At 41.9% G+C, this 12955-nt stretch overlaps 1 protein-coding gene across 1 annotated transcript in view; it reads left to right on the forward strand.

Moving 5' to 3' along the window:
- Positions 1-12955, forward strand: part of cep76 (centrosomal protein 76) — a 50934-nt gene that overhangs the window by 2522 nt on the left and 35457 nt on the right. Inside the window, exons 3-5 of the mRNA XM_067974966.1 lie at positions 7249-7330; positions 8203-8427; positions 10856-11041. Coding sequence (XP_067831067.1) covers positions 7249-7330; positions 8203-8427; positions 10856-11041 — 493 coding nt within the window. The remainder of the gene's footprint in view (positions 1-7248; positions 7331-8202; positions 8428-10855; positions 11042-12955) is intronic.

The following is a 12955-nucleotide window of genomic DNA, read 5'->3' on the forward strand; positions in this document are numbered from 1 at the left end:
ACCAGCCTGTCCATTTCCCCTTGAAGTCTATTACTATCCTCCTCATTGTTTACTACACTTCCAAGTTTTGTGTCATCTGCAAATTTTGAAATTTTTCCCTGTACACCCAAGTCCAAGTCATTTAATATGTGTCAAAAAAAGCAGTGGGGCCTAGTACCGACCCCTGGGGAACTCCACTGTATACCTTCTTCCAGTCCGACAAACAACTGTTCACCTCTACTCTCTGTTTCCTGTCTCTTAGCCAATTTCATATCCATGTTGCCACTGCCCCTTTTATTCCATGGGCTTCAACTTTGCTGACAAGCCTATTATGTGGCACTTTATCAAACGCCTTTTGAAAGTCCATACACACCACATCAACCTCATTGTCCTCATCAACCCTCTGTTACCTCATCAAAAAACCCAATCAAGTTCATTAAACACGATTTGCCTTTAACGAATCTGTGCTGGCTTTCCTTTATTAATCCACACTTGTCCAAGTGACTGTTAATTTTGTCCCGTATTATCGTTTTTAAAAACTTCTCCACCACCGAGGTTAAACTAACTGGCCTGTCATTGCCGGGTTTATCCTTACACTCTTTATTGAACAAGGGTGTAACATTTGCATTTCTCCATTGCCCTGGCACCACCCCCACATCTAAAGAGGATTGGAAGATTATGGCCAGTGCCTCTTCAATATCCACCCTTATTTCCCTCAGCAACCTAGGACCATCTGGACCGGGTGACTTATCTACTTTAAGTACAGCCAGCCTTTCTTGTACCTCCGTTATCAATTTTTACCCCATCCAGTATCTCAACTACCTCTTCTTTTGCTGTGACTTTGGCAACATCTTCTTTCTTGGTAAAGACAGATGCAAAGCACTTATTTAGTACCTCAGCCATATCCTCTGCCTCCACGCGTAGATCTCCTTTTTGGTCCGTAATCGGCACCACCCCTCCTCTTACTACCCATTTACTATTTATATGCCTTTAGAAGACTTTACAACTCGCTGCATCCAAATTATGGTTTAAAAGGCGATGCTGGTAAATAAGTAGTTCGGAGAAGTGCTGACGGCATAATTCTGATGAGGCACAGAAAATCCTTTAAAAAAAAAACCTGAGACGTCACTGGGGATGCTGCATATTTCGGCACTGGCTTGATTATCTTGGGTCACGTGGCTTTGGATCAACTCCCTGGTTAGCCCAAAGTTGAGATCCCCTCCCCCATTAAAACAAACAGATGCACTCGGGAGTGGGGAGCATACAGATCATTCTTGTCTATCGGTGATGTCACTGGAAAGCCCCAACAAGACTGCTGTTTCCCTCTTTAAAGAGGCTGCACTACAAGGACATTAACTGAGTTGTTGTATTGGGACCTTGGATATGTTGTGAAATGTAGATGTAGTTTGTGCATTTATTGTTACTGAGAGTATTATGAGCCTTCTGATGTGTTTTGTCTCAGCATTTACCAATAAATCTGAAGCTTGTTCTTCAGCCGGTGATGTGTACAGACTAATGAGGAACTCTTGTGTGGCATTGTTATCCTAGTTTAAAGAATGTAGACTGCTACCTTACATTAATGCCTGGTCATGGCCAGTCAGATCATTTGATTTAATTACAAACTACAGCCCCATCTCCAACCTCCTATTTCTCTGCAATGTCCTTGAATATGCTGCCTTCTCCCAAATCTGAGCTCACTGCTCCTGGAGCTCACTGTTTGAATCTCCCTAGTCAGGTTTCTGCCCGTCTCCCAGCACCATTACAGGCCTAATCAAAGTCACAAACGACATTCTCAATGACTCTGACTAGGGTGAATCATCCCTCCTCCACCTCTCGGCTACTTTTGACATGGTCAACCACACTATTATCCTCCAACGCCTCTCTCCAACTTGGTGGGACTGCCATCACTTGCATATCCAAGTACAGCCAAAGTATTTCTAATCAATGGGTTCTCTTCCCATCCCTGTACAGTCACCTTGAGTCCTCAAGGATGACCCCCTCCTCTTCCTCATCCACATACTGCCCCATGTCAACAGCATCCGCAGTCAGCTCAATCCTCTACTGCCTCTATGCTATCAGACTACTTGTCCAATATCCAGTTTTGGAATGAACCTTGCTTCAACTAAACATTGAGAAAACAGAAGCCAACTTCTTCAGCCTCTACCACAAGCTCCATACCTTCGCCACCAAGTCTATCCCCCTCCCTCATCACTGTCTCAGGCTGAACCAGACTGTTCACAATCTCGCCGTCCTAATTGACTGTGAGCTTCGCTTCCAACCCCATATCCTCTCCATCACAAAGACTGACTACTTCCACTTCAGTAACATTTCTTGCCTCTGTCCCTACCTTAGCCCATCTGCTACTGAAACCCTCCCCCATGCCTTGTGTGAATTACGATGCAGATAATTTATATCTTAATATTCTGTCATGGATCACCTTAATATGTCATTGCTTGTTCAATGTGTACTTTAAAATGAGAGGGTTAAAGAGAAGTATGAACCCTGAAGCTTGGTTAGACATTCTCAGATTTGCCATACAGTATTTAAAGACTAAAAATATTTTATTGTATTATAAATCTTTGAGCCATAAGGAAGGAGTAATAGAGATAAATAAAACCAGGGAGCATAAAAGCTGGGGTTCCTTGGATAAATCAAAATTAAAATGAGACTTAAAATAAAAAGAAGCACTTGCCAAATCTAGGACTAATAATACAAAAGAAAATTAAGCCTAACAAAGGGGAAAGCAAAAAAATTAGAAAAATGAAGAGCAGATATGAAGAAATATTGATAGGTAACAAAGGGTAATAGTAAATTATTTTATAACACATAAAAAATGAAAGAGTAGTTAAAGAAAAAGGGTAGAACTGATTAGAGATGAGAGGAAATGTAATGGAAGATGAAGTAATGGCGGTGATACTAAATGAGTACCTTGTCTTGGTTTTCACAGAAAAGGGCAATAATGGGAATGAAAGGGTACAAGAGGAGGAGGTGGAGCAATTAGATAAGGTAACTATAGATAAGGAAGTTGTACTGAAAAAAAAATGGTGGAACTCAAAGTGGAAAAAGCACTAAGCCCTGAAGGCATGCACCTAGAATGCTCAGGGAAGCCAGAGAAGAAATAGCAGAAGCTCTGACTACAATCTTTCATATATCCTTGGATGTAGAAATTGTATAACATTCCCTTTAATACAGTGCCAGAGGTCCGGAGGGTTGCCAAAGTAACCTCTCTAAACCAGGTAATTAATAGACCAGTCAGTCTAACTTTGTTGGCGGGTTAGCTTCTAGAGGCTATAATATGGGATAAAATAAATACTCACCGAGAAAGAAATGGGTTGATTAAGGACGCCCAGCATGGGTTGTAAAAGGTAAGTAGTGTTTGACAAATGTAATTGTTCCTTGAGAAAATAACTGACTGTATTGACAAAGGAAATGCAGTGGAGATGTGAATTTTTTTTTTAAAGTTTGATAAGGTGCTGCATAGGATGCTTGTTGACTTAAAATCAAGGCACATGGTATTGAAGGGAATGTGGCAGCATGGATAGGAGGTTAACTAAAGGACATAAAACAGAGTAGTGATTATGGATGTCTTTTGGACTGGAGTGATGTAACAGTGGTGTCCCCCAGCGTCAGTGGTTGGGACATAAAATATGGGATCCTAGCTTTTCTGAATGGGGTTATATGAGTACAAAAGGAAAGAAGTAATGCAAATCATTGGTTAGACTGCAGTTAAAATATTGTGTCCAGTTTTGGGCGCCTTACTTTAGGAAGGATATTGATGCCATGTATGTGTTGCAGAAGAGATTCACAATGATACCAGGGATGAGAGGCTTCAGTTATGAGGAGGGACTAGAGAATCTTTTTTAAAAAAAATTATTTTAAAAAAAAGATGGTTAAGAGGATATGTAGTACAGGGGTTTGAAATTATGAAAGATTTTGATGAAGTAAATTGGGGAAAGCTGTTTCCAAAGGTCAATGACACAGTGACGAAAGGGCATAAATTTAAGATAAGTAAAAGAACAAAAGGAGAGGTTAGGAGAACATTTTTTAATCCAGATAGGACATAGAATTCCCTACCAGAAACAATGATGGAAGCAGAATACGTAATAGCCTGTAAAAAGGACGTAGGTAAATATTTGTACAAAAAACGTAAAATTATGAGGAAAGGGCAGAGGACTAAATGGATGGTTCTGTCAAAGAACCAGCACAGAAGCAATCGGCAAAATGGCCTCCTATATTGTGAAATTTGATGATTCTAAAAGGCCACAAATAATCATTGTGGAATGGCTGATCTGTGATCTAGCTCCATATACCTGCCTTTGGCCCATATCCCTCAATACCTTTGGTTGCCAAAAAGCTATCCATCTCACATTTAAATTTAGCAATTGAGCTAGTATCAATTGCCGTTTGCGGAAGAGAGTTCCAAACTTCTACCACCCTTTGTCATAGAGTCATAGAGTTATACAGCACGGATAGAGGCCCTTCGGCCCATCGTGTCCGCGCCGGCCATCAGCCCTGTCTACTCTAATCCCATATTCCAGCATTTGGTCCGTAGCCTTGTATGCTATGGCATTTCAAGTGCTCATCCAAATGCTTCTTGAATGTTGTGAGGGTTCCTGCCTCCACAACCCTTTCAGGCAGTGAGTTCCAGACTCCAACCACCCTCTGGGTGAAAAAGTTCTTTCTCAAATCCCCTCTAAACCTCCCGCCTTTTACCTTGAATCTATGTCCCCTTGTTATAGTACCCTCAACGAAGGGAAAAAGCTCCTTAGTATCCATCCTGTCTGTGCCCCTCATAATTTTGTACACCTCAATCATGTCCCCCCTCAGCCTCCTCTGCTCCAAGGAAAACAAACCCAATCTTCCCAGTCTCTCTTCATAGCTGAAGCGCTCAAGCCCTGGTAACATCCTGGTGAATCTCCTCTGCACCCTCTCCAAAGCGATCACATCCTTCCTGTAGTGTGGCGACCAGAACTGCACACAGTACTCCAGCTGTGGCCTAACCAGTGTTTTATACAGCTCCATCATAACCTCCTTGCTCTTATATTCTATGCCTCGGCTAATAAAGGCAAGTATCCCATATGCCTTCTTTACCACCTTATCTACCTGTTCCGCCGCCTTCAGGGATCTGTGAACTTGCACACCAAGATCCCTCTGACCCTCTGTCTTGCCTAGGGTCCTCCCATTCATTGTGTATTCCCTTGCCTTGTTAGTCCCTCCAAAGTGCATCACCTCGCACTTTTCCGGGTTAAATTCCATTTGCCACTGTTCCGCCCATCTGACCAACCCATCTATATCGTCCTGCAGACTGAGGCTATCCTCATCGCTATTTACCACCCTACCAATTTTTGTATCATCAGCGAACTTACTGATCATACCTTTTACATTCATATCCAAGTCATTAATGTCATTGTCTGTAGAAATGTTTTCTAATCTCACTCCTGAATGAGTTAGATTTAGTTCATCTTAACGTTACTGTAGTGCTGTGAGGTGTTGATTTGTGATCTGTTCAGCCTCTTAACATACTTATTACTGTTGAGCTACTTTAAAGATGATGTGGAGATGCCAGTGATGGACTGGGGTGGGCAAATGTAAGGAATCTTACAACACCAGGTTATAGTCCAACAGTTTTATTTGAAAATCACAAGCTTTCGGAGGCTTTCTCCTTCGTCAGGTGAAGTGTGGGATTCGTTGAAGGTTACCGCATATATAGTCAGAGGCATTGTTCACCAGGCATTGTTCTCTGACTATGTATGCGGTAACCTTCAAGCAATCCCACACTTCACCTGACGAAGGAGAAAGCCTCCGAAAGCTTGTGATTTTCAAATAAAACTGTTGGACTATAACCTGGTGTTGTAAGACTCCTTACATTTACTTTAAAGATATTCAGGCAAACCAGGATAACAAATGTCTGAAGTTCAGATTGATTCAGAGTAGGATGTTAGTGGTATATATCAGTCTGAGTATTATACCCTGGTATTGTTATCCTAAACCACAATCACCACAATATTGATAAAACAAGTCTTCAAAACCCATTTTAGCTCTATTGAGAAAAGTAATGCTGCAAATTATGGAAAAATAACTGGATTTGATATTGCGATATTGAATGATCCCATTAATCCTGTGTATTGCAATACTGTATTGTGCTTTTTAATAATAAAAAAAATGGGCCCTGTGTTTTAATATTTCCTTACGAGGTCCTTTGTTTAAAAAAAAATTCAGTGAGGCAATTTAATTCTACAAATTAACTGGAATGACGCATACTATCGTAAGCAGTTTGTGTCCGTGTCAGCTGCCTGGGAAACAAAATTATATAGCACCTTTAACATAGTAAAACGTCCACAGGCACTTCACGTGAACGTTATCGAACAAAATTTGACACCGAGCCATGTAATGAGCAAGTGGGACAAGTGACCAAAATCTTGGTCAAAGAGGTAGGTTTTAAGGAGCGTCTTAAAGGAGGAGAGAGAGGCGGAGAGATTTAGGGAGGGAATTCCTACGGCAACTGAAGGCACGGCCGCCAATGTGGAGCGATTAAAATTGAGGATGCACAAGAGGCCAGAGTCGGAGGAACGCAAAATTCCCAGAGGGTTGTAGGGCCGGAGGAGGTTACAGAGATGGGTGAGGGGGGGGGGCGCGGCGCAAGGCCAATGAGGGTATGAAGATGGATGGGAATGTCCAGCTGCTGTCTGCTCTATGAGCCATGTGTAGAATGGCAGCCCCGATGAGGTAGCATGGATGACATTCTGTTATACTTTTGTGCTTGACTTCCCTGCGCCACACACCCACATATGGTCAAGAGGGTGGCGTCCTCCCAGTCCCTCGGAGCTGCTCTGAATTAGTCACTAGTAGTTGCGTGAGAATGGCTCAGAAATGACCCCTCATGGGGAAGCACATGGCCTCTGCTTGGAGGTTCATGTGTTTGGGAACTCAACAGTATGGGGAATTGTGGACTTGATCCCACATCCCATAATAGTCTTTGCTATATATAGCTCCTGTGGGCTGAAACACTACATGGTACGGGCTAAACTCAAGCCTTAGATTTCCGTGTCTTCTGTCAATTTTTTCATTTTCTCTTCATGTTGCGTATCTTCATGACATTCACATTTGTCTGTAATCTTTGTCACCATCTTTGTGTTTCATACAGCAAAGACTTATTGCAATTAAAGTGTTGCACTTTAACATGGAATCCTGTAAATCTATCTTCTAATGTGACCAGTGCTGTTTCCCTTATTTTAAATTAAATAGAATAAAGACATTTTTCATTTCCAGGAAGTGCAGAACAGAGAAGCTTCGTCCAGTTCAAAACCAGCCACACATTTTGTAGACAAGGAACCGGCTGAATTAAGGAAAAGTGAGTGCTTCTGTCACCTTGCTGATTTAAGCACATTAACATTTTAGTTGCTTCTGTAAGTTTTACTGGTTTAAAGTGAGTGTTTTTGTTAGTTATTTACATTAGGTCAGATTTATTCTGACTACAAGAGAAAATTAAGAAATAATTAGAACAAGTGTTCGGACCAATGTTTTCCATTTATGCATGAATTATTTAGACACTGGCACAAGAAATTATATTGGTTTGTTGATACCAAGTTAGAAGGCATGGCAAACAGTGAGAGACATAGGCATACATGGCAGTTCCAGTTCAAAATGTGAAGTAGTACATTTTGAGAAAAGGAACAGTGAAAGGAAATATATTCTAAATGGTGAGATTCAAAACAGATTGGAGGTGCAGATTTAAAAGTGGGAGTGCAGGTAGAAAAGGCCACTTTTTTATTTTTTAAAAAGAGGCAAATGGGATTCATGTGACATGTAAGTGGGCAAGACAATGACAGATGAAATTTAACGCAGACAAGTGCAGTACTGAGGGAGTGCTGCACGGTCCTCGATGCCGTCTTTCGAATGGGAAGTTAAACCGAGGCCCCGTCTGCCCCCTCACAAGATTCCATGGCACTTTTTCGAAGAAGAACAGGAAAGTTCTCCTGGTGTCCTGGCCAATATTTATCCCCCAACCAACATCACTAAAAATAGATTATGGGTTATAATCACATTGATGTTAATAGGACCCATTGGCTGCCGCGTTTCCTGCATTACCACAGTGACTACACTTCAAAAGTACCTCATTGGGTGTAAAGTACTTTGGGATGTCCTGAGGTCGCTATATAAATGCAAGTTCTTTCTTTCTTTTAGTAAAGCCTGGACATTCATGTTCTTTCATTCACATTTCAGCAAATATTGATCCTACCAGAAGATACCTATACCTTCAGGTTTTGGGTGGTAAAGCTTTCTTGGAGCATTTACAGGAACCACAACCTTTACCTGGACAAGTGTGCTCTACGTTTACGCTCTTCTTACATTTTCGAAACCAGCGTTTCCGTTCCAAGCCTGTGCCGTGTGCCTGCGAGCCCGATCTGCAGGATGGATTTCTGCTGGAAGTTCACAAAGATTGTTTAGGTAAGGGATGGTGAAGATAACTTCAGGTTTGTTTGTAAAATTAATCCATTGGGTGCATCTTAAAAGGGGCATCTGGCTTCCCTCAATGGCTTAGTTGGTAAGTGAATAGCCCAGTCTGGTGCTGAAACATACAAACCAGAAGCGCTCAGGTTCAATGCAGAGTCTGTGCTGAGTTAGGTGGTGTCAACTGGGTTAGTAGTTGAGCTCTACTATTGGCCTTAGTCCCCTGATCTTAGGGTTCCTGTTCTCAATCAAAATACTAAAGGACTGCAGCTACCTGAGTCAGCACCTTCTAAGAGAAGGGTTAATTTGGAGGGAAAAGGAGAAATGCAGTGACAAATGTGCTTTTCCTACATTTACCACAGAGATTGTGTGGTTCACAAAGTAGGGTACTCAACCGTGTTAGCTTGTTAGCTGCAAGGGATAATGAGTGGCTTAGGGCATGTTGAGAAAAGTTTGTCTGTTAGGCTGCTTTCTGGTGCAATCTGTTAGAAAAATTAGAGAAATGTGAGCTGAGATGTGGAATGCAACACTGCTGGGGACAGCAAGGTTGCAGAAAATTATATTTGAACTGTGGAGAATGGGGGATTATTGGAAGGGAAGTATCTGAGTATCAGATAATCCATTAGTTGTGCAGCAGCATTCTTTGTTATGAGAGAACCCTGTACACCTACTGCTGTTTGAAGTTAAGAATCCTTTTTCTAAAAAAAAAATCACTGAGGAGGTTGGTGGGGTGTTGGGGAGTTAAGGAGGGAAGCACCAACCAAAAGAAAGTTACATCACTATTGAAAACACTGCCTCCGTTTTAGATTCTCACGAAAAACGGTTTTAAAATAGGGAATCCACAAGAACCATGCGCACACAACCCTCTACACACAGAACTCCATTCTAATTTAATTCTCTCTGTCTCTCTACATCTCTCTCCTCCTTTGTGACGCTATGTAAAACCTACCTCTTTGATCAAGTTTTTGGTCACCTGTCCTAATACCACCTCATGTGGGTTGGTGTCAAATTTTGTTTGATAACTCTCCCGTGAAGCGCCTTGGGACATTTTACTACATTAAAGGCGCTATATAAATGCAAGTTGTTGTTTTGTTGTTGTTTAAATGCACTACTGGCAGCCTGATATTGGATCCAGTGACCGTTGTTGGGAATTTCCTTGGGGCTTCCCCCACTCCACCAGCCTTAACTTTGGAAATCCCATTTACGCAAGTAAACAGGGTTTCCACTAAACTTAACTGCAGTAGAATGGCAAAGGTCCAGGATAAAGTATCCCACTTGATTGGCACCCCATCCACCACCCTAAACATTCACTACCAGCACACCGTGGCTGCAGTGTGTACCATCTACAGGATGCACTGCAGCAACTCGCCAAGGCTTCTTCGACTGCATCCCCCCCAAACCCGCGACCTCTACCACCTAGAAGGACAAGGGCAGCAGGCACATGGGAACACACCACCTGCATGTTCCCCTACAAGTCACGCATCCATCCCGACTTGGAAATATATCGCCGTTCCTTCATCGTCACTGGGTCAAAATCCTAGAACTCCCTACCTAACAACACTGTGGGAGAACCTTCACCACACGGACTGCAGCAGTTCAAGAAGGCAGCTCATCACCACCTTCTCAAGGGCAATTAGAGATGGGCAATAAATGCTGGCCTTGCCAGCGACGCCCACATCCCACGAACGAATATTTTTTTTAAATCCTGAGGAAAACCCCGGCACATATTGCATATTATAAGTACAGGAGAACTTTGTTAAGCAGCAGGTTTCTTTATCAGATTATAAAAGTTGTCTACTTTTTACTTCGTCACAAAATGGCACAGAAGGAGGCCAATTGGCCCATCGTGTCTGTGTCAGCCATAAAAAAGCTATCCAGCCTAACCCCACTTTCCAGCTCTTGGTCCATAGCCTTGTAGGTTACGGCACTTCAATTGCATATCCAAGTACTTTTTAAATGCGATGAGGGTTTCTGCCTCTACCACCCCATCAGGCAGTTAGTTCCAGACCCCCATCACCCTCTGGGTGAAAAAAGTTCTCCCCAACTCCCTTCTAATCCTTGTACCAATCACTTTAAATTTATGCCCCCTGATTATTGACTTCTCTGCTAAGGGAAATAGGTCCTTCCTATCCACTCTATCTAGGTTCCCCCCCCTCACCCCCATAATTTTATACACCTCAATTAAATCTCCCCTCAGCCTCCTCTGTTCTAAAGGAAACAACCCCAGCCTATCCAATCTTTCCTCATAGCTAAAATTCTCCAGTCCTGGCAACATCCTTGTAAATCTCTGTACCCTCTCTAGTGCAATCACATCTTTCCTGTAAGAGGTTTAGAGTTTATTGTATAATCTTATTCTGGCTCTGAAAGAACTTGGCCTGTAGGTCATGTGATCTGACTTTTATTTCTTCTTGTTGATCAAATCTAGGTGATGGCAGCAAGATGGCTGATGCAACATCATTATTATCAATCTGCGATCCTGTGCACATGGTTCTCATAAAGACAGATCCCGCTAGTGATGTAACACTAATGGCATCGTACTACTTGGAATGGCGGTCTATGCTGAGTTCACCGGATGGAAAAATGAACATGTCTTTGGAGCTGTTGGGTGTAGGTAAGAATTCCATATTATCTTGATTATTTTAATTTGGAGATCAGTTGATTATTTATTCAATGCCTGAATGGAGAAATTGCACTCCATTCAGTAGGCAGTGTTGGAGGAAATGCCGTTTATCCGGGAGATTTATTATTTATATGAGAAGTATGTATCCTCTGGATGCTAAACAGATCAATTCAGGCTGCACTATCAGAAGCACAATCTGTCCTGCTCTCTAGTAACAACTTCTGTATTGTCAACGTTGCTTGCTTGCTCTGCTTTGGCACACATCCAACTTACTATACTTGCAGCATGTAAATGCTGAACATACATGGGTTAACATGGAATCTAACAGTACCAGATTTTACCACGTGTGTACTTTGTTGGTTTAACAGAAAAGAGATATAGAGGATCATAATGTGAGAATTTATAAGTAACAAACTACTTGAATATAGCGTACCAATTTTTTAAAAGGTTTTTATTTTTTAATACTTCATTTATTTTTGCACTGTGTACACGGGCATATATTTCATCTTGGTTGGCTATAATAGCTGATATGATACTAGTTCAAAAAAAGTTAATCCCAGCAAACTTTGCCTGTTTTCTTTCAGGTTTTGTGGTATGTATGTCCCAATAGCCTATATACCTTTATTCTTCTAGGAGATTTGAAATCATGTGAACTCTCAAATTACTTGTGAAATTATATGAATTTAGCACTCTCTAGATACCAAAATATTTAAAAGAAAGAAGAAACTTGTATTCATATAGCGCCTTACAGCCAATGAATTACTTTTGAAGTGCAATCACTGTTCACTGTTTTGTAGGCATACGTAAGTGGCAGCCAATTTACACACAGCAAGGTCCCACAAAGAGCAATGAGATGAATGACCAGTTGCTGGAGTTGTTGGCCGAGGAATAAATGTTGGCCAGGACAACAAGAGAACACTCCTGCTCCTCTTTTAGAAAATGGCCTTGGGATCTTTTACATCCACTTTAGAGGGCAGATGGGGCCTCAGTTTAATGTCTTATTTGAAAGACAGCATTGTCAACAATGCAGCATCTCCTCAGCGGTGCACTGAAGTGTCAGCCTAGATAATGCACTCAAGTCCTGGAGTGAGGCTTGAACCTATGACCTACTGACTAAGGCAAGCGTGCTACCACTGAGCCAAGGCTTAGATTGGAATTATAATGTATTGTGAAACTACTACCAGATGCATCTCTTGCGAACCAACTTCCTTGTTCTTCATATGAATAATATTCTGCAGAAAATGCATTTCTTGTTGTCTTCAAGTTTTATCTTTCCCTCTTTGGGTCTCCTTGAGCCATTATGATTGCATGGATTGAGGGTACCCTTCTTCCAGACTTCTGTCCACTATAATACAAGTTTAGTGATAGTGCAAAGTAATTTTGGCATTGTGCCAATGCAAAGTTGTATCTTAACCTTGAATCTGGGCCCAACCGGACACTGGAAAGATATAGTAAGTGTAACTCCAGTACCGTGTTAAACCCCATTTAAAAAGTGCTGCAGGTTACCTTTGACCTACTGGACACTTTTTAAACCTACCTCCATTTAATTTAAATAGCTAAAGAATATGGATGTTGGCCCCCACGCTGTCTAAACATTTAACTGCTGGGAGACGAGCTCTGTGTATTTGTGCAGCCATGCTCAATTCTGACCAGAAGAATCAGTCAGGCAATGTGAACTGGGTACTATCTGGCTGAACTGACACTCCTGCTGAGTCAATGCAGCACGAGTTAGCTTCAAAGAAGTGTGTGAGATCACCCCAGTGTGCCTCATCCTCCATTTACCCTGCTCCCTGCCTCTGTTCTGCAGCTCTCTGCCCAGCAGATCAAGCGAGATTAAGAATTTTTTTTGTGCGCTGGCATATTGGAGCACTGGTGAGCTGTTTGACATGGTGCATCTCCATTATT

The sequence above is a fragment of the Heptranchias perlo genome, chromosome 3 (assembly GCF_035084215.1).
Source record: "Heptranchias perlo isolate sHepPer1 chromosome 3, sHepPer1.hap1, whole genome shotgun sequence".
NCBI classification, from domain to species: domain Eukaryota; kingdom Metazoa; phylum Chordata; class Chondrichthyes; order Hexanchiformes; family Hexanchidae; genus Heptranchias; species Heptranchias perlo.